Raw genomic sequence first — 24994 nt, 5'->3', positions numbered from 1 at the left:
TTCATTGCTTACGCAATGAGCAATGATCTGAAAGTCAAAATCATATCGCCTACACACGGGAGTGAGTTAAACAGATTTGATCCCATAATTAGCTAATTAATTGTGCAGCCACTAATTAGGTAATGCTCCATTTAATATTTATAACTAGATAGTAGCTATACATTATTAAAATACATAAAATGTGATATGATTTCAATAAAGATGTTATTTCGTGAGACTCGATAATGTGAGAAAGAAAACATAATTCTAAATATAATTTTTCTAGAGAAAGACAATGTTTTATTTTAACTTATAACATTTCTAAGAATGCTCAAAACGCAAATAATCGTTTATCATGTGGAAGACAGTGAAACGAAAGTTATTAGTCGTTAATTACCGGCCGTACGTGACTGGCAGTTTTAATTAAATCGATTTTTTTGTTCGTCGCGAAACACCTGTCGCATCCGCGATTTTTCAACGGTGATGACTTTCGGAAGGGAACGCCATTACCAGGACACTCGTACATTGTGTGAGCTTTGAAAACACTATCCAGCATTTGTGTGCGTACACATATACACACACGTACAAATATGCAAAACAATCGGGAAGAATGCGCAAATATTCAGTTTTAATGATACCTTTGTAATTTTATAACTAACGTGGCAATTTTTTTATTTTTTATTATAAAGATAGTTAACGAAAAATGAAACGTAACAGATATATTATTTAAATTTAATAATAATTTAATAATAACCGAAAATAAAAAAACAAATAGATATTTTAATAATCTTTATTTTTTCCTTTTCTGCAAAAAAGATTTTTTGAAAACTTTTTTGCAACATAGTTATTATGTAATATAAAGATAAAACGGCCTGACTTATCGTATTTGTTAGAGGGATGAGTGCATCTGTAAGAGCGCATCTAGGAATAAAATAGGAATTTCCGAGGAAAAATTACCGATTCGTATAATGTTGATGAAAACGGCAAAAGAGAAATATCGGTGCGCGCATTGACATTTTGAAAAATGATTATCCCTTAACTCCTTTAAATGAGGCTCATTTTTGTTCTTACGCTCTTTCGAATTCTTACTCACGTCTACAAGCAATAACTCCCACTCACAGTTATAACTCCCTTGAAAGACGAACGACAGTCGATAAAACTCGGCCATTTTGCAGATAATTGTGAGCGACACGTTGCATCGTTACATCCCTCTCGTTAATGAGAGACTGATACACACCAAGAAGCTTGTTACGCGCGCGACATTAGAGGTTTTTCGTAACCCTAGAGAATTAGATTCTCTGATTTCTCAAGATATATAGATATTCTCAAGATAGATGTAGCATTTGAGGAGTGAGAAAGGGGGGGAGAGAGAGAGAGAGAGAGAGAAAAGTGCTAGTTTAAATTTTACATTTAAATTTAAAAAGAAAACTAATTTTTATTTCTTATAACTGATTGAAAACTATCTAAATTGAGACTAACAACTTTTTATTTTTAAGAGAAAATTATTTAAGTATTTATTAAGTAATTATTTAAGTCAAACTAATTATACATTTTATTAGTATGCCAAACAATTTTTTAAATTAAATTTAAAGCTAATGAAATTGTTTTTTTTTTTATTTGAGCGTTCTTTAATTTTTTGTAATTTGTCAGCCGATATAATGCGTTACAATTTTTTAGTCACAAACAATGATTAGACTATAAAAAATTAAAAATTATAATGTTGTAAAAAGATAGAAATAAATTTCTCTCTCTTATTTTAGAATTATTTCTCTCACTCAATCATCGACTTTATCACGCCTCTATTCCCAGTTACGTTAAACCGTCAGGAATTTGTACATATCTGCTGAAATATGAACTAAATTACAAGAAATGTCGCAAAGTATCCAAATGCAATAATGAAAAACGAAAGCGATAATCATCTTGTAATTGAACGACACTCATGTGATAATTTGAACTATTATTAATATAACTATTAATAATATAATTCTAAACAGATGAACGAAACAAAGTTATGCTTTATTATGAAATATTACCGAAGTTTTAATACAAAAGTAAAAGATTTTATTACGAAAGATTTTTACGGCGAAGTTTTTATTCTCTCGAAAATACAAAGATTGTTCTTTAGAAAAAGTTTATTTTATGTCTCTTTTAGAAAAGATAATCAAATAACTAACAATTTGACTTTTTTGCGATTAGTTTCAATTACGAATTCAACCTTGAACTATCTTTAAAACAAACAGCACTTCAGATTAATGTATTTAATTATTATTTATTTTATTATTAACTTTACTTATTTATTAGTTGGACAAAAATAACGTCAGAAAGGGAGAACATGCATTTAGATGCATCAATACTTCAGATTAATCAATACTTTGTTGAAGTTTCAGAAAGAAACACATTGTAAATATTGAAAAGATTTAAGAAAGATAAACGGCTAATTATTCGACTTACTGTCTTCCTATTATCATTTGATGATAATAATTTTACATCGTAAATTTTTAATCATTTTCAAAGATGTGTATCTGGGAGAAGAAAAGTTCCAATTATTTTCTGTTAATAAGGATAAACGACTAACTTATTTAACTTATTTAACTTGTTTTTTTTTTCATACTTTTGCTCTCATACGCAATACCATTTAATTTATTAAGAAATGAGAAATCCATAATTATATTTAGTTGAAAAGAATTAAGCAAATATTGTACTCGCTTAACTATTTTGTTTATTAATTTAGTGTGAATACGACGTCTTGTGGTAGACACGCGGTCAACCGCGCTGCTTCTTCCGTCTCTCGCGCGGCGGAAAGTCCTGGCGCCTGCGTAATGTCAACCATGCATGCAGACCGAAGTATATAGGAGCGTGGCTGCCCACCGCGAGCGTCACATTGCATTCCCGACGTACGTCCATCAAGCTTTGCCGAAGTTTGGAATACTTGAGTGGCGGTCGGTGCACCCCCAGCTTCGGGCCAAAACATCGGCGCCTTCTCGAAGACACCGAGCATCGTGTTTGATACCGAGGATCGATTCAGATCGAGCACTTTCGGAAGCGGTATCTTCGTCAAGGAACTGGCGGAGACCGGATATCCGAGCGATTTTTTTTCCGGAACCATCTTTCGCATGTCGTAAATCGAGGATTTATCGGCGCGATAAGAACGTACGTCCGGCGACAGGATTCAGGATCACGCGCGATTAATATGGGCATCAGTTTTATTCCGTTGATCGTGGTAGCTATGGTACCGATCATCACCGGTAATTTTGCACAACGTGTCGTCGGGAAGAGGAGCTCCGATATTGCTAATGTCGATTATTCCGATTACTCACAATCAGCCAAATACGACGATTATCCGGTAAGTCAATAAGCATCATTATTAACTGTGCGAGTTCAATTACGTTTTGTACAAATTTTTCTTCTATTCGGTTAAAACGATCGTACCAATTTCTGTACACATATATACATGTGAAAAACGCAATATAAAGTAATAAATATAAGTCTAAAAAAATTGGTTTTGTTGAGAGATACGTTGAGTCGATTACATTTGAATTTATTTGTTTATCTGCGACATTATTGCTTGATTTTGTATTATGATTTTTCTATAATTATTTATAATTCGACATTGAGAATGAACCGGTAAAGGTTTGAAACGTGCGTTTGTCTATTACTGTCAGCGTTTCTTACTTATGCGAATCTTCGATGTAACTTTTGATGACGACTTTCAGTCTGCTAATTTTTGCAATAATAATATTCTTTTAATTTGATTATAATTTTTAGCTTTTTTACATTTACGATCTACATCCATGCAATTATTCGATTCATTATGACTTCACGCTGATAAGTCAATTTAATAAATTTTTGCTACGTTCAACTTGGCGCAGTGGTTATTGCCTTTGTATTTTTAATTTAATTTTTGATTGTTATCTTCAACTACTCTTTTTATAATATCTTATCTTTTCTAAAAAAATTCTCTTATTATTTTATTTTTTTTTTATGTCACTTGTTGATTTCTCTATTATATATTAGATATTTTATTAGATATTTTATTAGATATTGCTGAATTGAATAGTCAATGAATAGATAATATAAATAGAATTCAGTAGAAGCTTTCTAATGAGATCAACATCGATCTTTTACTATAAGTAGACGTGAAAGAGAATCCCGAATACACGGCACGATTGTGGAAAAAGTGATTATTTAACATTGTAATACAAAACTGTTTCTTGGAGTCTCTCTCAAAAAAGCGAAAATATAACGGCAATTGTGTAAGAAATCCGTCAAATGTAATTGTCCGTTGATGAGTTTTTCTTTTCTTTGTTCGCCGGCATTCTGAAAACTGTTGTTTCTCCTTTGATAATTATGGCACAGATTTGAATCTAAAAAGAGACGATGAAGGCGGTTGCTCGTTTATAGTATCGCATCTATCTTGCCACTATTCGATCTTTATTTTTTTTCTCTTAGTTGACATTTTTCGAATTTTCGTATTACGATATTTTTTTATTACATTTTTGTTTCGGAAGCAAATCGAAAAAATCTCTTCTAAATCTTTTCTCGCAAATATGCCTTACACACGTTCTTCTTTAACTATCGTTCGCAGTTACTTGCGACAGTTCATGCAATCGCCATTTAAAGGATTATACCAGTACTTTTTACACATAGAATTGGCAATTTATAAAATTACCCTACGCAATATAAACCATATTGTAAGTTGTTTCGGCAAACCCAGTTCAGCGCTACCGAGATAATGTTGTTAAATCAGAGATTATAAGAAGTTTATCGTGTGACACAGTAGAATATATATATATATTTTGTATATTATTATTAATATATTCCGATATTAAAATTTATACGCTATTATATTTAATTGATAAGTATGAATTATATCGCACTTAATTTGATATTTACATATACAAAATCTATCTTTTATTTAAAATATTTAACAAATTATATACCGATTAAAACTCGATACGATATCGCAAATGAAATACACAAGCCATTATTTGTTATGCAGTTTATTTTTTTATACACATGTTCGATATATTTGGTTTATTTTTTATGTTATCAAAAATTTCTGTGATTGTTACAAAAAAGGAAAAATATTATCAGATGATGAGAAAATATTGTGCGAAAAGAAAAGAAATTTAAAAAAAGTTAAAAAAATTCCCAACAAGTCTAACTGTATAATTTTATCATGATTCGATTCATTGATTCCTTGTTTCGTTAATATTGTTATTAAAAGTTTCTTTTCTTCTTTCTTTCACGAGTTTACTTCAACATATAATGTGCGAACATTCAGCAAAGCAATAATAGGTTTATTTAAAAATAAAGGTACAGCAAAAATGATATTAAATTTAACATTAATGTTTTTTTTATCAGTAAATGTACATCAATTTATTTTTTAAGTAATATAATTTGTCATATTCTTTAAATATTTATTGAATATCTTTAAAGATTATTATTTTTTTAAATTATTATACTTAATTACTACATTTTTATTCCTTTTTATTTTAATATTCAGAAATATCTTGTTTTTATTCTTATTTTAATATCAAGATCTCTGTCAAGTCGTAACAAATACTCGACAAACATCGCTTGCTAGCTCGCAATTAGAGAAACAGTAATACGTTTAATTTGGAGCAAACTGAATAATATCTTCTTAACTATCTTGCGCACTCATCTCGTTAATTAAATTAAATGTCAGGTTAATTAATCGCAGATCTTTCATGCACGATTGATTAAAATAATAAAATATCTAATCGTAGTTCGTCTTCGCGAATATTATACATTTCGAAGTTATGCTTATATTGCGAAAACTGTTTGCGAAGCGATCGAAGAAAGTCGAACGGAGATGACTGTGACACTGTATCGTTTCAACGACGAATGCTTCGTCCCACTTACTCTAGAATTATTAACTTCGCAGACGACGTTTCCATTACTTGCTAATAATCGCGCTTCGTTAATTCAATCAGCTACGACTTATGATCTTGCGTTTAGACGGAGACACGTTGTCGCGTAGTTTTGTCGACGGTTCATTTCCGTAATCGCCTTCTCGATTAACTCTCGTTTCGATTGATCAACGAATTCTCCAGAGATATGCATTCGTTTATCGAGCCGTAATAAATAATATTGTTATTACAAATCGAAACATTAAATAAAATATTTGTTGTTCTTGTTGCAATTTATTATAACGACGATATTGAAAAATTTGTCAGTGAAAATAAGACAATACATGCATATTTGAAAAAAAATCATCTATCTAAAATTTAAATTTTAAATTCTCAAAAGGGAAATATTTTGATATTATTTTGATAATAAATGAAAGAAGAAAGAAATTAAAGAATTCTATTTCAATTAAATTTTTATTTCAAAGAATGAGAATTCAGCTTCATATAATTAATTCCATTCCTGTTAATTCCATTTAATTCATTTAATTTGTTTTTGCGATATAAAAATTGTATATCGATCTTAAGATATTTTCAAAATCATTTTTTTTAATCGATTTTTAAAATTTACATTGAATTTAATATATGTAAAGACTGATGTAATTTATATTTTTAATTAATCGATCTTTTTTTTAAATTTTCTTAAAAATTTTTAATATTGCTTAGAAATAAATAACAACATATTATATGCAAAATAATTGTTTAATGAATATAATAAAAGTTATTTTATTTGTATTAATTTTTATGTCTATATATATAGATAAAAATTACATAACTATTTAATACAGGAAACAATATTTATTCAAAGCTATTTTAATCTAATATGCAGTAATGTCTTATTATATTTTTTTTTATTTTTTCTTTCTTTTTTGAGATTCCACATATATGTATGTACATGTTATTAAAAAAATTATAATCCAAGATTACAAAAACATAACTCTTAAGTAAAGTGTAATAGATATTAATTTGTATAATAATTCCCACAAATAATTTTTGCTGTCGTCATATTTTCATGCTATAATATTGCACAATTTTTTTTATTGTCGGAAATAAAACTGAAGGAATAAAAAATATTTTGATATACATATGGAGACAAAGTTGGAATTAATGTTGGAATTAATTATGCATTGATGAATTTTGGTACAAATGATGCATTTTATGTAAATCTATCAAAAAATTGATATGAATATTTTTAATTGATATGAATAATTTAATTTCGCTATATCCCTCTTTTTATCAACATTATTATTAAAATCCTAACATGCGCATCCCCAAACAATCTAAATAAATTTAATTAATATAAATTATATTTCCGAGAGCGTTGATAAGTACTGGATTCAGCAACAAGTAATTTATTTTACTTGCATGACGAGTTAATTAAATGGCGCATGACTTATTGAAGCATATTCCGTTAAAGTTATTGTCGTGTCGGAAATACATGAAAATATGTGAAAATTCAAAAATGACTAAATGACATATTTTTGCAACGGAGATTTATTTCTCTTTTAATTATTATAATACAGATATATGACATTTACATTATCGGAAATGCGCGTGAAAATATCGCGAGTTTGTGCAAAAATATACGAAATATTTTTGCACAGTTATATGAAAATTTATCATATGGACAATTTTCCCTTCTTTTAGGATCACTCTAATAATATATACTTTTTATTTTTATGCTTTTTAAAATATATAGTAGATATATATATATATATATATATATACATATATATATATATATATATATATATATATATATCAGACATTATTTTAGGCATTATTTATTATTTCTTGAAAAGAACGCAAATAATCTCTTTTACGATATTATATGATAGTAATTCTGCGGTTATTCCAAGCAGACCTAATGATATTACTCGTAACGAGCATTAGACAGGCGTGAGATTGTACCCTTGTTAGTTACAGCAAACTCGATAGTGTCAAGAGCCGCAAGCTCCATTGTTTCGCTATTTCTGCTCAAGCTTCACTGTATTGTTTCGTCAGTTGCATCGCGGAACATCGGTCTAACCCGCTTTGAAATCGCTCACTTATCAGTATCCAAAGAAGCGACAATATAGTCTATAAGAGGGTTGGGCGAGATGGCAAAGTGAACATACGATCCTAAATAGAGAAATGAGTATGCAACTGAAGACGTCGCTTATATGTCAGGCGTTGAAGTCTCTCACACTACGTTGTGCGCGTCTGAAAAATAAATCTGCATTTTTGCATTCTTCTCATTTCTCATCTCAACAGTTAGCCGTGTATAAAAATATTCCGATATTGATCTGGCATAACTAACATACCAAAGTCCGATAACTATTAGTTAACTATAATGTTTTATTTAACATAATGTTTTATTTAACTTTGTACATATAACTTGCGAGATATTTCGTGCTAAATCCTGAGTGATGAAAAGCAATTACGTCTCAAATGCACGATTTTTATGCAAATTTTTTGCGTATTCCGTTGCGATGATAATCAACACAATATATTTTTTAATTGGATCGCATTCTTGGGATGTTCGAAATTGAAAAAGTTTTCATTCGAATAGCACATGTACTTTCAGCAGACAGATCTGACGCGGATGGTACTCTAATATCGCTTTGAATTGGACGCGAGATCAAATCTGTTGCGGATATGCAGATGTCAAATGCACGAATATGTGACTGCAACTTTTTTGCAACATTTTGATACGTGTCTCTCCGATATATGTTGTTGTATGCGTTTCAATTAATTCTCGTCTTCGTCGGTAAAAAATGCACGATGATGAGTTGCGATAATATTATCATTGGCGATAATAAATTTTAATCTTTTATGAGCAGCAAATCATTCGCGTGAACCTGAGGTTTTATCAGGATTAAAAATACGTCGGGTTAGAATTGTTACAAATTGTCCAGAAAACGATCGATCCTTCTCGTGGTTTTCTTAAGCCGCTTGTTTATCCGATTAGCGCTAACACGATTCTAATCATCTTTAAGTCTATTTTGGTCGTACGAATGTATACGTGAGATCGAAACGAGATGAGAAACGTTTGCTAAAATGCCGATAAAAATATTATTCTGTGATAGTCGCGTTATTGCATCAGTAATATCATTGATTCGGTCTGGAATCGACCAACTTATAGACGGTCATAAATATGTTTATGGTTATTTCGCCTGGAGATTTGGAGAAATGTGTTTCTCCGTGACATCGTAAAAGTGAGCTTTTTAGCAAGTTGCTTTCTTTATATGACGAAATGATTCTTCTCTACGTGAGCTTTATTTCTCGAATAAATGTATTCCAATTTTTAAGCACACAAACGTATATGCATTATGTGTACATATGTAAGCTATATAAGTAGTAATGTATACATTAAGAATCATAAAAGAACCTTTCTTAGGGTCGGAAAAATCTTATTTATTTTTTTCGGACACACACACACACACAAATGAAACTTTGGAACGTATAAAGGACATCAAAACGTGAGACACACATGTATGTTTCCATTTTACTACTTTTATTTTATTATTTTTATCAGATAAAATTGAGTTATTTCACACTTTTATCTTAAGAATATTTCTCTCTTAAGAATATGTTTCATCATAATTCTAAAATCCATTTATTTTTAATTCCCAAGCGTAATTTTTTTTAGTGTGTCTCGACTTGTTATCGGTTACTTTTCATCATAATAGCTGTAGAGTATTTTTTATCAGTATTTTTTTCCATCATTGAAAAAGAGTTAAACTATCCATCGATTAGCGGAATAAAAGTTGAGAATTTTCGCTTTCGTTTGTAACATGTGTGGTTACAAGCAAAATCCACGTGTACTTCAACAAATTATATATTCGCTCGATACTTTCATGCTTGCAACCTAAAACGTAATCAATTATAAAAAATAAAAGTAAATTTATCATTTTTTAATATATGTTTTACATATTAAATATTGTAATAACAAATTACTATAAATATAATTGCTACATTTAACACGTATGTGTGTATATATTAAATAATAATTTAATAAGTAAGTATTATCAAAAATTATTTGCCTACATTATAAATTTTAAATCCTCATTTTATATATTGTCAAATTCCATAAGTTTAATGATATATTCACTATTGTTTTCTTATGCAACTTGTAACACAAAGCAATTCTATTATATCTCATAATAAAGTTAAAGTTCAAGAACTTTAACTTAATTTATTATTTTGAAAATGTCTATTAATACGATACTGTTCCTTTCTTTGTATTTAAAACATGATTTCTAAGCGAGAATTCCCTGCCTTTTATCTTCAGGTTTAACTTTATCATAATTTTCACTTTCTTGCGTATAGTTTCTAACAAAATATTCTGAAGCATGTAATATAATTTTAATAAGTAATCGGTATTCCTTATTATTACGCGCTTTACATTATATATTGTAAAAACTTTTAATTGCAAAGGGAAGAAAGAAATATTCTGGCATTTTATTATACGTAATTTCATATATATCTTGATATATGCGGTACACCTTTGATTATTTTATTTTCAACATTGCGATAAAAGTCGAGAAGTATGAATTAAATTTTAAAAAAATTTTCCGCTTCTTTTATCTCATTCTTTCGCGCCATTTAAATATTTGACGTATTTGCTATTTAAATTGAAATTTCACGTCACTCTATTTTACCTCAATTGCCTCAATTTCTCAAAATGATACGTGTTAGTTCCTGAATATTTTCGCAATTACATATCTTTGCAAGCTTGTAGAATGTTTGCAATCTGCAGAATGTTCGCAATCTGCAGAACAGATGAATGAGATTTATCCGAATGGGATTTAAATGACTTTTATTTTTACAGATTTATTTTTATTAATATCTTGATGAATTGTTTTTAACATTATATTACTAAACAATTATTGTGTTATTATTAAATTATATTATTATGTGTTATTATTAAATTATTTATTAGTTTTTATTAGCATTTTTCTCTAAACATGTATTTTAGAAAACATAAAATTATTTATCAATATATGCGACTTATTATAGTTTTACATTTCTCAATTTATTCACAAAAGCATTCGTATTTTCCATAATAACGCAATGTTAATTCTTAATTTAGGAATTAAATCCATTTTCTTAAAACAAATGGCATTGAATCTTTAGATGCGAATATTTACTGAAGATATGCGATTTTTTCGTACATTTTATATACTCTCATTCAGGCGGATATACAATTCAGGCGGATTTACGTTTCTTTTTTTTTTCTCGATTTCCGCCTCTCATTCGAGAAATTGCTTTCGGTATTTGTCCTTCACAACGCGTTGACTCTACGAAATATAAATCAGACGTTTAACTCTGAGGTTTCCATTTCCGGCAACTTCGCTAGCGGTTTAATCTTTCTTCTTTCCTTTTCCTATGATTGGAACGTCGACGAAAAATAAAATCGCGACAAAAAAACATATGTTGTTAAATATATCAGATCATAAATGCATTTATGAATATCAAAATTTGTTAGAAAATAGATTTGTTAAGAGATCAATTCGATTTTGAAGTAGAACATTTTTGGATTCTTAATAAAATTAAAACAATTTTAAAGAAAAATATTGTACTGAAAAATGCTAATATTTATTATTTATAGTAATTAGATTCGAGAAGCGAGATGTATTTTATCGATTTATGAGAAAATTAGACGATATCTCGACAGATGTCAGATTATGTTTTTGATGCAATATCTTTCTAAATTTGCAATGTCGAGATTCAGCTTGTTGCTCGTATAAAAATCCTGAATTAACAACTATCGCATTTCGATATCTGATATATTCTATTAATGATACTATTTATATGTTGTTTGTTGAGAACAATTAAATTAGTGCAGGCGTGATGAATAGTGTTGTAATCGGTGGAATTTTGTAATTACAATTGTAATTGAAATTTCTTTGAGCCACAAAGCGTAAATGCAATTATGCCAAGCGAGAAATCAATTTGACGGAACAACATAAAATAATCCAACATGTGTAACTAAAACAAAAGCTATTATAATAAATTAGCGACATCTAATTTAACAAATTGAAAATATACCAAACATTATAATGTTTATAATTATTATCGAACATAATTTTAAAAAACGAAGTTTTGTACATATAAAAAGATTTTACAGCAGAGATAGAAAGGTCATGTATTTAAATCTACAAAATTGACTTTTTAAATTCTTCTAATCAACTTTTTTTATTAAAACAGACAAACCACTCGACCTAATCAATGCATTTGTCGCATATTTATACAATGTAGGCGTGAAAGTATTTACAATTTATTTAAAATGTCTCTCTCTTTATTTTTAAAACCTATCCAGAATATTTCAAATCAGGTGATATATCAGATTAATTTTCCAAATTTAGAAATTGTACGTGATAGAAATTGATTTAATTTTACATAAAATAATATCTTGAAAAGCAAATGCATTTTCATTCGTCAAATAAATGGGATTATAATTGCAGCTAAAAACACTTTTAACACAAACGTATTATAACATATAAATATGTTTATACATATTTCTAACAATTTGTGTGACATAATCGAATCTGAAATTATCATTTTATACCTTTTGTTCGCTGTTCGAAGGGTAGAGGCTAACTTTATAAAACTTCATTGTTTTCATGAATGAACAAATCAATTTATTTGGTACCTCTCTGCTCGCGGCTTTGACATGAGATGCACATTCAAAGAATGTCAAACGCATTTGGACAAGAGCGCACCTACGTACATTTTGTCTATATGAATGAATCGCGAGTGTTTTGGGAAAAATTAAAAATGTGTGGTGATATTTTCGTCCGTAGATATCCTATTTCACTTTTCTCTTTAATTCAACATTTATCAGGTATGCGTGACAATAATAATAAAATGCAACCGCCGATAACGCTTTTAAGCACCCATGAATGTCGCAATTAAAGGCGGTTGATTGCCTAGTCCGGCATCACAATCGCAGCCGATCGTTTCCACTTTCTTTTTTCTTCCGTTCGTCTCTTTCACGAGCGGCTCGCTGTCTATGTGTATTTCCCGCTAAAAATTAGTCCGCCAAGTGCAGTTGTACTCGCGTCCATACATTGATTGGAATATTCGGCGGTTTTCAAATCCAGGATAACAGTTCAAATACCGCAACATTCATAATCGAGCGATATTGACATGAATCATATGTTTATATGTATTCTTCGTATTTTAAACAATTATATATATTTATTTTATTATGAAAACTATTATTATACATTTATTTTATTATAAAAACAGTAAAAGATTATATAAAAATTCTTGATGTCTAATACCTTAAGACAATCAATATTGGATATTTTAATTAAAAAATTGCAATCGGATTAATGATAGAAACAGCACCAAAAAATTTTTTTATGAAAATTTAGAAAACATTCTTAATTCAAATCATTTTTTATATTCTTCATTTGTCGGGCAAGTTTATTACTAAATCGATTTTAAGGGTAAAAAAAATCTCATTCACGAGATTTTTTTTACCCTTCTCGTGCTGTGCAAGAATTTTTAATATTATATTAAAATTAAATAAAATGTTAGGATTTATCGGAATTTCAACCACATTACTAACCGAGTAATTAAATTTTACAGAACGTTCTTTGACGTAAATCTTCATTATTCATTTCTTTCGATAAAATTCGTTTAAATATATAACTATTTGCTATACTTCTCGACAAAGTTTATGTGGTTTCCTTATTTATTTTGTAAAATCATTCTTGATATGTAAAATCATTATTGATGTACAATCTTCTTTTGAATATAATGAAAAGATAACCAACAAATGATAAGAAAATTAGTTTGCAAATTAGTTTGTTATTAAACTAATGCTTAATTGTCATTATTAGAATTAACATCGACATTTGCTGAAAAAAGAAATTTTAATTATTATATCTATTATTATAGCGTTATTTTACGCGTTTGGATAATTTTCTTCAAATTTATTTACAAATTATTCATGAATTGCTCTCAAACCTTCAATCCTAAAGGTCATCGTTATTTATTATTAATGATCGTTAAACATTAATTAAAATCTTTCTCTCTAAATAAAATTAAATTAGATTCAGAAGGTTTTTCATTCATGACATATTTGTACAGTGTATAAATATATTACACTGTACAATTTATGTACACTATAACAATATACAATTAATTAAAGATACATACGCGTCAGAAGTAGACTTAAAGCGCAGGAAATCAAGCTTTTTTGCCGAAAGTATATCGTAGATAGTTTTATTACGTATTTCAAACAGTATGTGTGTGTATCGGCAATGAATGAGCGCTATTTGAATGCAGGAAGTTGCTTCTCGCACGCGAGAAGAGATCAGAGTGCATCTTACATCGAGTAAGCGATTTATGTCTTCTCACGTTCTCTTACGATTCTAATCTTTATTGAACCTAAATTCCAGTTGCGTGGGTGCGTTTTCTAGAAAATGTCGTTGCAAGTAATGAAAGAAAAGTGTCCGGCGGTGTGTCCTTTGGGAAATCGACCAAAATGAATAAACTAGAAAGGGTAACTAGAATGCAACGTGAAATGTTACGTGACGTTGATTGTTTATTTACTTCGGTAAATATAATGTACAGAACAAAGATTCTGACATGGCAATCTTGACGTTTGCGACGAAGTTACGAGTAAAAATCGTGAATATTTGAAGATTATTACATGTAGGTAAATAGTCAAGATATTTTTCCCAGATTTCTTATTCTTTCTTCATTTATCAATTTTTTAATCTAATCTGGAGAGTTGATTTAACATATTCTGTACATAAAGATAGATATATGTAAGCATATAAAAACTACGACTTTAGAGAAAATTTTGTATTGTAAATTAGATATCTCTCATTTAATTTGTCATTTCAAAATAATAAATAAGCAACCTATGAGCGTAATAAATGAGTCAATTAAGTATGTGCTGTTTCTGCAGTTTGAGACAGCCTGAAGCAATGATATGAATAATCGGATTGGTTCTTCTCCTAAGCGTACTTCATTATGATAATCGAAAAATTATCATGATAATTTAATTGTAGAAACATGTAATCAATCATGCTAATGTGAGTTGATAGCTAATATATAAATTTGATGTTATGCATAATACATGATTTATCGAAATTTCAAATATGTTACGAGCGTTTGTGAAAATGAAGCAAACACATTTTAATATCGATGAGTAATCGATATAAAATTATTCGCAAAAGTTATTAAAAAACTACAGCTGCATCCATAAAAAATTTGTATCTACGAAAGATATCAAATAAAGCAAAGAAAAGGAAAGATATGCAACTCATATTAAAAAGAATTTTTCAACAAAGAAAATAAAATAGTCAAATTGAAGAATGAAATTTATCTGTTCCAAAAGGAGGCAAACAAAAAAGAGATCGCAAGGCAAGAAGGATGCCAATACGAAAAGAAAGCGTGTTGACAAGAGAGAGAGAAAGACTTTATAAAATTTAAAAGAGAATGATCATATAGTATTGAGAATAATATCTGACCTATATGAATTCGTTCTCGATGGGAACAGTGATGTCGAACGTCAAGCTGGTAATCAAAGAGGAAACCAAAGAGGTGCATTGTCGACATAGCCCGTGAAAATACTGAGATGCGAAAATAATTAAAATCATCGATAATTTCCATCGATGTATTGAATTTAATTCTTATTTTTTGCTTTTTTTGTTATTTCCTCATTTTTCATAATTGATTTTCCAGATATATTCAGAAACTTTAATTTTCCGTGTTATATATTATAAATAAGAAAATTGCTTATAATTTCTATTATTCAAAATATCAATTTAAATTTCATGATAGATTATAAAATATATATAATAAACAAATTAAATTTTGCATTTTGAGAACAATTTTATCTCAAAAATATATCGAAATATATCAGTTATCATATTGGATTATTATATTACACATACTTTTTTCTTTCTTTTTTAATGTATGACGCGTTCTGTTTCCCCGGATTTTTTAAAAGGATTGATTTTCAATTTTTTTTACATTCTTGTTGATATTTTAATCTCGACTATGATACTTTTGATAATGACTGTTTTATGTTTCGAAGATAGATAATAAAATTCATAATCGACACTTTCACGCCCTGATTATTCTCTTATTTGTACCTAAAAGGCTAAGAGCACCGGGGCGTATCTTTAATCTCGTCTGGATTCTCTTGAGCGCTCATTATTTTTATCGTCGATTTATCTTTCGTCCTACTGTTAAGTCCAAAGACAGACAAACTGCCTCTTTTGTCACAACGAACAGATACGGTTCGATTCCTACATTTTCTTCTCTTCGATTTCAAGAACGCGTTTCCTTGCCCGACTAGCTCACTAAAATTCGATATCTTCTAATTAACTTTCTGCGGTGCAATTATTCGCTCATTATCCAGTGGATGATAATGAAAGAGATGCATTATTTAAAATTAGATTTATTATAATTAAATGTAAGTAAGAAAAATATGAATTTCGCGAACAATTGCCGTAAAAAAATGCGCGAGAAAAAAATTTTATATTTTCATATACACACACATGCATTACAAATATTATTTTATTCTATATTTAAAAGATAAAGAAGGAAAGAGACGAAATAATTGAAAGCAAATGTACATTATAAAATGGAATTTTTGTTAAGTTTAGTTCGAATATAAATATTCTTGATAGACAGGATAACTAATATGATAAAATTTTCTCTATTTATAAGTTGCCATTTTTACTTAAATCTCTCAAGTAGTAATATGCAATGGACGTGCGTTTATCAATTAAATAAATCAATTAGAATGGTAATAAAAAATCCTTAACCTATTGGTTTTTTGTCACCTTATAGGATACTTTAGTAACATGTTCATCGGAAAAGTAAATTGTATATATAGAATGTGCAGAAATAAATCTCTCAATTAAGGACTTTTTTTGCGAAAGACGCAAAAAGAATTGTCACAATTCTATCTCTGATACAAATAAAAATAATTGAACAATATAAAATATTAGAAATAACAAATTACATTGATATCCTATTGATTCACATTAAATATTATCGAGATTAATTGTATCCAAAAATATTTTACATGAAAATCAAAAAGATTTCAAGATATATATATATATATATATATATATATATATATATTTTTTTTAACATTTGAAAATTATTTTTGGATTTTAAGTTAGATCATATATTTTTTTACGAAAAAAGAAAAATATATATTTTAAACAATGACAGCATTCTATTAAATGTATAAACTAAAAAAAGTTTTATATATTTCACTTTTAATTTTAATTTTCTTACAGGTAATAGTGCCAAAGAGGGCGGCTCTATTATTTGATCAACTTATGGTAGCTCTACAGAAAGTCGTCGATAATCACGGAAAAGGTGTGGTTGGAAGTAGAGACATAAGCAAGTCATCAGCTCCACGTTTTATAGCCAACTCGGAAATTTCTGAAACGGATGACCAAACGGTAGCGAATTCAATATTAATATCTATTAATTTTTAAGTAGCTTTATTCGAGAAGGTTTTTATATTTAAATTTATATTTTAGGATTCTTGTAATAATATTATATTTATTGTTAAGAAAATAGTATTATCTTCAGCATTAAACAAATTTTATTTTCAGTATAAAAATATACAAAAAAAGTTTGATCGTGTCAGATGCAATATAATTTTAGATATAATATCTTCATCAACAATCTTGGCAAAAAATTAAATTCACTCGTATAATTTAATCATCTAGACGAATTTCTTTCTTTAATGCTATTATCTTTTTCAACACACCTATCACGCCCATCCTTAATAATTCTTCTCCTTTTTAGATGGATTTGCAACGACGCGGACAAGCCAAAGGTCAAACCAAAGGTCAAGTTGCTTTTTGGCGTTGTTACTTCAATGCTGTTACGTGCTTTAAGAGGAAGTGATAATGACCACGCCGCCGTCAATTCTCCTCAATTTCGAAGACCGAAAGAGAGTGCGCCGTTTCGTATCATTTTCTCGACTTAGCTGCAACAACACGACGACGAGATTTTAACAGTGCTTTCCCTGGTTAGAGTGTCAAGTAATTAAGTGAAAATCAAGAACGTACAGTAGCACAGATTCGCGCGGTTATTCGTATTTGTCGAATGTCGAATCGATTCTCTTCTTCCCCGGCGCACCAAACAAATATCTTTGTCCTTCTTCTCAGCGACTATCGCCGTCCCGTCTCTTCTATCGCGGATCACATAAGTAAAACATGTAGGGAAAAATTATCTATAATATATTTACTTCTTCTTTAGCTTATATAAAGTAAATGAATGAAAAGGCCTATATTAAATGACCCTCTTCAAGCATATCAATTAAAATGAAATAGTTGGGTATAAACCTAAATCTCATGCAGACTTTTTTGGTTTCTGCTTTCTTTGTACAAATGGATTATTCTTTTAAGTGGCATTTTACTTTTTATGTCCTACTATTTTCTATATTTAATGTTATTCGATGAGCTTAAGGAAAAAAATATACGATTTTCATAATAGCGTTTTATTGCTGATAAATGGATGTTTTATTTCGTGAACTTTAAAGATTAAAATAGACAAATTTTCGCATTGTTATTTTTTTTTACGATTGTGCAACGCCACGAAATTAAAATGTAATGTTCACTATATCAACAAGAATATATAAAACAAGAGGCATCTTACTAATATAAATCCTATAAAAGTTGAAATGTTGCAAGAATATTTAAAATAATATTAATAATATTATTATATATTAATTCCTTCTTTTTAACATTATTATATAATTATCTCTGAATCTTTTTATGATATATCTATTTAAATACTTCTATTTAAATACTAAATTATTATTAAATGCTCTTTTATTATATTTAAGCAAAATTTTATCGAAATATATTAAATAATCTGCATTATGAAAAAGGATATTTAAAGATTTATTTAAATTGTGTTATATATATAATCATCGCTAATATAATTAATATTAAAAAAAGAAAAAATTATTTAGATATAAACTTTAGATATAATTTACTAGAAAATATCAAGCAATTATTTTTGATTTTTTTGTAAAGATATAGAATTATTTGTTGGCATAAAATATTGATGAAACGTTTTCTAATAATTCTCTCTATTTATACGTGCTCTTTAAAAAAAAAAAGAGTATTTTAAATATATATATATATATATATATATTATATATATAACATATAATATATATATATATATATTATATAATATATAATATTATATATATATATATATATATATATATATATATAACCAATATATAAAATATGAAATAAAAAAAATATGCAAGCAAGTTGGTGAAACATTGTAGCATTTTTTATTCTATATTTTTTTTATTGCTACATTCGTGCTCGTTCAATTTTATCGCGTTCGATAACCTTTCAAGGCACAATATTAATTCACAATGCTTAGTATGAGGAAACATATCTACCGCAATGGCCTTTACTGGTACAAAGGGTTCACCAAGGTATTGCTTTGAACTAGGTCGTGCTAAATCGACTACATTTTTCATGGCAGCACGAGGATCGCACGATATGTACACTAATCTATTCAACTTTTTTGCCTTGCGTAGTGCCAATAAAGCCTTTTGATCTAGAAAAAAATCAACATGCAGGTAAGCTGTCTCTAACATTTCTATAACATTGTAAAAAATCTTATAAATCTTATTTATATATATGTGTATATAACTTACGCAAGCCAGCTCGTGGTGGATCCACAATAGCAGTAATATTGGATTTTGTCGTCCTTTGAATGACAGGCGATAAAATGTCCTCCGCCTTTCCGACGAAAAATTCACAATTAGTAATACCATTCTTGATAACATTTTCTTTTGCGTCTTTTATCGCGTCGGGAATAATTTCTATTCCTAATACTTCGCCACAATGCTGCAACAATGAACACTATGTTTATGATGTATATATGTATATGTAATATATCTTCAGAAAATTATATATAATTATGATTAATACCTTTGAAAAGCAGAGTCCTATGGTTCCAGTGCCGCAACAAACATCAAGTAGTGCCATATCCTTTGTTGGTCGGGCAAGATCGATCGCCGCCTTGTACAGAACTTCCGCTCCCGATGAATTGACTTGAAAAAATGCCTGAGGCGAAACCCGAAACTTCAATCCGAGTAGCGTTTCTTCTATATATTCCGTACCATTAACATGATATAAGGTGCCACTACTTTCACTACCTGCATTCCTGCAAATTGAAATATTGCACAAATAAAAATATAGTGCTTTTACTCATACAATATTATATAATATTTACTTACTTTTTATCTATTGTTTGAAAATATAATGAAGTAACATTAGCATCGGCACCTTTTCCGCCTTCTTCAAAGAATATACGCAACTGTGATTTTAACTTGTCCAATTCCTCATTACTTAAATCCTGAGGATGTATTCCTACTATCAACATCAAATGATTGGCACGAGTAGTTCGAGCGGTAACTTGTCTCCAGTATCCACTATGGCAGACTGGATTAAAAGGTTCCAAGTTTGACTCGTTTACAAATGTTTCTAATACCTGAAAGTATATATATATATATATATATATATATATATATATATATATATATATATGTAATGTTGAAATCTTAGATTTTAAATCAATAAAACCTACAATATCTGAAGAAATCAATGATAGAAATTTACCTTTACAGCAGTTTTCATACTTTTAGGAATATGACAAAGATTATCAATAGGTGCAACTGCCGTAGAACCTGAAGCATAACTTGATAATCTAAATCCAATTGTAATTTTGTTTTGCTCACTGTCTTTACCTGTATCATAAAAAAAAATTAAATGTGGTAAAATCTTCATATTTGTAATAATAACTCAATTCATATACAAATTTATCATAATTACCAATTGTGAACTCGCATTTATTTCTGTATGCTTCAATAATATCTGCTGAAAGTATGTTTTGTAGTTTGCAAGGCAATCCATCATATAACTTTTTTTGTGAATTTATCCAATCTGTCATTGATTTACTTTCTCTAATAATTTGTTGACCAATTTTCATCAAAATAGATTTCATTTCCTTCTGCTTGAATTCTAACTAAAAAAATATATATATACATTTATTTATTTTTTTGGAGACTTAATATTTTTCAATACAAATCCAAAAAAAATTCTTACTTGACTTGAGTATGGCATATTCCATAAAGGAGTAGTAATAAATTTAATTCTATCCATAGGAGAGCAATTTAAATCTTCACTATCAGTTTTCAGACGTTTATTACTAGACTCTTCTTCTAACTTTCTTTTCACAAATGGATCTGGAGCTGGCTTAGCCACCTATCAAGAAAACTCATTATAATTAAAATGTTAAATTATAATATTATTTAAATTTGAGTTAAAAAATTTCTAGGGAAAAAATAAAAAAATACCTGTGCAGTAAGTTTACTATTTTTCCATAAAATTCCATTTATAGTAGTTATTGCCCGTTGACGACATTCTTCATTTCTGAAGCATACGTACAACCAACCACTACCCTTCCTGGGTGGCTTTACTTTGCACGATTGTAAGTCCAGTTTCTCATTTAGCAATTTCTTAAATTCACCAATTCCATAATATTTGGGTAAACCACGTATTTCTATCTTGTATTTTTCGGATGTGAAATCATCTCTTTCAAGATATGCATATGGGTCCTTTTCATCTTCCACATTAGTTGTCAATATTTCCTCAACACTTGCGTTGGTCATTATATATTTTAAAATCACAACTGCAATTTTTATAAAAAATTAAAATTAAAACTTTTAAAGTTAAAATTTCGTATGTGTATCTCATAAAACAATGTAGACTAATTTATTAAACTTTTTTCAATAAGTTTTTATATTTGAATATTTTTTACTTTAATCATAATATATAAATATGAGAAAACTTGAATAATTAAATGTAATTAATGAATTAAATATAATTAGCTGTTAGGCAATTAAATAATAATAAAAAAACACAAACTGATCAAGATGAATATTTAAATTCTTTTTAGGATGTTTAGAGAATTATCCAGCACATATACTCGAGTTTAAATTAAATGTGTTATTTTCTTATATTGGCCTCTCAATCTTTACAATAAATTTATATATTCCAAGTGACTATATTATACACCTATACACTATATCCTTCGTAAACTCGTGCACTCATAATTCTCCATATCTTATAATATCAAGCTAAATTCTCATGAACAATCGACTGATCGAGTAATCATATTCAAGACAGCGATTTTTCCCTAGGGCTAAAGTGTAAAAACGTAAAAATTTAGTAAAGTACTAGATGTTTTTCAGCGTTGGAATAAATAGAATTGTATTTTCATTATATAATACTGGATTTATTTTTTTAATTTAAAACTTAAATAAATAAAAAAGAGAGATAAGTATAAAAGAGATAAAAAGTAAGATAATAAAAAAATGTTATATATATATTGTAAATATAATTTATTTAATTATTTTTAATATATACATAATTTTATATACGTAATCTTCATTTTACATATAATTTTATGGAAATATATGTGCTCATATTCTATTCCATTTGATCTAAACACGTGTGTATTATTTAGTCTTATGATTATTTTTCTGTTTACATAACACTCTTACAAATTTTCGTTGGTTTTCAATCTTTCTGTCAATTTGACCTCTCGCTAATTCTAAATTAGTTTTCTCAAATATGCGTACGAATAATATTTTCTTACATTCGACACATCAATTGTTTTTATATTACACGCGCGCGTTTGTATTCATATAATATATCAGAAATGTCACGATTTTTTTGACGAATGCCCGAGTATAACATTCAACTATTATATTTAACCTACATCAATCAATAATCGATAAAGAAATAATTTTCAGTTACAGAATCATTCGTGCGTGCAAGTTTCACGCAGCATCGCGGCGAGGGGGGGGAGGGGAAACGACGGAGGGGAGGCTCGACGATTGTCGCGCGCGATGAGAACCCGCCCGGCGCGCCAGGGAGACCGGCAGCGCCGCGGTTGGCCGGCCTGCGGTTCAATGTCACGCGGCTCAAGGTAAACTATCGATGACGTCAGTGTACGTCACTTAACAAGTGGGAGTGGATGGGAGTTAGATGTCGGCAGCCGCGGTGGCCCTCGCGAATCGCGCACGGTATCTGTGGAAGCTCGCTGTGCCGCCGCTACGACGCGACGATAATGCCGCGCGTTTCTTAGCGATATGTAGTGCCGAGTGCGTGAACGCAGTAGTGGCGTCGACCGACTCGTCGCACGTGTTTCGCCGTGCGTGGAAAATCACCGAAATCCATTCGCGCATGCCCGACCGCCGATGACGTCACGAAAATCGTGCTTTTGATCAAACGAGCGTTCTCGGGGTGTGTGTGTGTGGCTTCTTCCCTCCCTCCCTCTCTCTTTCTCTCTTCTTCTCGTCGATCTCCGTCTCTCCCGGCTCTGCGCCTTTTCCTCCTTTTTTCTCTCCTTCTCTCTCTCTCTCTCTCTCTTCTCCTTTCTCCCTCTTTCCTTCTCTGCTTTTTTTTTTGTACTGGACATACAATGTTGCTGTGTAAAATCAAATAATCATCGAGGCCGACCACGGGGGAAATCGTGAAGGAGCGGCTGGAACCACCGGCGAGAAACCGTGAGTAGCAAATCGTCTTGTGCTTTGCCTGTTTACCTTTTCAAAAGTCATCCGTACAGTCTGTCGGACATGGCCTTCGTTTAACGCGCACACCCGCGCGCGCACACGCACATACACGCGCGTGTGACCGATGCACACACATTCGCGCATACCAACCGCACGAATACATGTACGCGTAGTGTATGCCCGTAGGAGTAGCGCTCGCGAGCGCGCAGCCGCCGTCGCACGCACGCACACGCATGCACGCACGTCACGTCGGTCTCCGATTTCGGTGGACCGAAACCGAGAGAAGCGAGAGGGAGAGAGAGAACGAAAAAGAATTTTTCAGACGGGATGTATCGGGATGTGCTTCGCGACGCGCGCCTCGCCGTGAAATTTATTGATCCTCTCATCGCGGTGACTCCGGATCGATACTCGGGAAGCGAAAAGCCACTCGATGATCTCGCAATTGCATTATATGTCGTTTCGAAAAACCGATGAATTTACGTTTCATCGCGGTTTAAATTATCGAAACAGGAAATGGATGAACAGAACGATAGATTTTTCTTGTATGCGTAGCTAACGATCTAATATTAAGAGATTTGAATCAGCTGATGCTCCAATGTGAGATCTTTTACATATTATCAATTTTATAGAACTCAAAAATATACGACGAATATATAATAAACATGTGCTTGTCGGAGACGTTAGATTAAAATTAGTAAAAAATCGAGTCAAAGATTCGAGTTGCGTTGATTAATATCTATTGCATATTGTTATGTCAACACGTGTGATTTATGGACGCGTCGATAATTATCATCGATTCTTAGATGCTACTTTTACGACTACGCGCACAATGCTTCAAAGTAAAAATCATTAATGTCGTATATGCATACGAGAATATGACGTAATACTTTGATATTAAAAAGTTTCCTTTAAATTTATTTTTCAAGTCAACGTAAGGTCACATACACCTAGAGACTGTGTAGCATCATCATTAAGACTGTCGGAGCAATGACAGATGCGCGTAACAGCCAAATGTCAGTATAAATTAATTTTAGGAACATTTTTATATAACACATACGCTAATGATCGATATGATCGGCTGTTTATAATTGATAGAATTGCACTTTTGCGCCACGTGGAATCTCATGCTGCCGTGTATTAATTACAATAAATAAATCACGTATTGATTCGTGGCGTCAAATGTTTAATTTGAATTCGTTATATTTGCAAATGCGTCATTCAATTAATAGAGTAGACGGAGAAATATATTTTTTCGAAAGTAAAGTTACATCGTAAATTCGCTCGTTGCAAGACTGATAAAGACGCAACGTCTGAGAGATATCGAACCCCTATCGTGGTGCGATTGTTGTTAAATATTATAAAACACGCGATGTATTTTATATCTCGCTATGCTCCATTTCCTACCGCCATCTGCAACAGGCACGTCGAGCTTTGTCCTTGCAAAAAATCGTGATCGGTAATGCAGAAATCTGTGCGAATGCACCGATCT

At 30.1% G+C, this 24994-nt stretch overlaps 3 protein-coding genes across 6 annotated transcripts in view; 2 read left to right on the top strand and 1 right to left on the bottom strand.

The window, feature by feature from the left end:
• The first annotated feature begins 2717 nt into the window (after positions 1-2717).
• On the top strand, positions 2718-17885 carry LOC105256558. Its single transcript, XM_011266585.3, has 3 exons — positions 2718-3322; positions 17174-17341; positions 17694-17885. Exons 1-3 carry the CDS (start codon positions 3170-3172, stop codon positions 17793-17795), a joined length of 423 nt encoding a protein of 140 aa, XP_011264887.1. The 5' UTR covers positions 2718-3169; the 3' UTR covers positions 17796-17885.
• A 125-nt stretch (positions 17886-18010) lies between these two features.
• LOC105256557 (tRNA (uracil-5-)-methyltransferase homolog A) lies at positions 18011-22061 on the bottom strand. Of its 4 annotated transcripts, XM_011266584.2 has the most exons (10): positions 21854-22058; positions 21283-21617; positions 21032-21190; positions 20759-20951; positions 20546-20673; positions 20164-20417; positions 19856-20090; positions 19579-19771; positions 19318-19478; positions 18011-18078 (listed from the first exon to the last, which is right to left on the bottom strand). In XM_011266584.2, exons 2-10 carry the CDS (start codon positions 21595-21597, stop codon positions 18055-18057), a joined length of 1662 nt encoding a protein of 553 aa, XP_011264886.1. In that variant the 5' UTR covers positions 21598-21617; positions 21854-22058; the 3' UTR covers positions 18011-18054. The 4 variants fall into 4 exon arrangements, with proteins under 4 accessions (XP_011264886.1, XP_011264885.1, XP_011264883.1 ...); XM_011266583.2 differs by lacking the exon at positions 18011-18078 and having other exon boundaries at positions 19168-19478; positions 22004-22061; XM_011266581.2 differs by lacking the exon at positions 18011-18078 and having other exon boundaries at positions 19168-19478.
• A 904-nt stretch (positions 22062-22965) lies between these two features.
• The window catches only part of LOC105256556 (myocyte-specific enhancer factor 2), a 64126-nt gene continuing 62097 nt past the window's right edge, over positions 22966-24994 (top strand). The window contains exon 1 of the mRNA XM_011266577.3: positions 22966-23499. The gene's annotated coding sequence lies outside the window, so the exon portion shown is untranslated. The remainder of the gene's footprint in view (positions 23500-24994) is intronic.

Source organism: Camponotus floridanus, unplaced genomic scaffold (genome assembly GCF_003227725.1).
Source record: "Camponotus floridanus strain SB8 unplaced genomic scaffold, Cflo_v7.5 scaffold24, whole genome shotgun sequence".
Classification (NCBI taxonomy): Eukaryota; Metazoa; Arthropoda; class Insecta; order Hymenoptera; family Formicidae; genus Camponotus; species Camponotus floridanus.
This window is presented reverse-complemented; position numbering and strand designations above follow the sequence as displayed.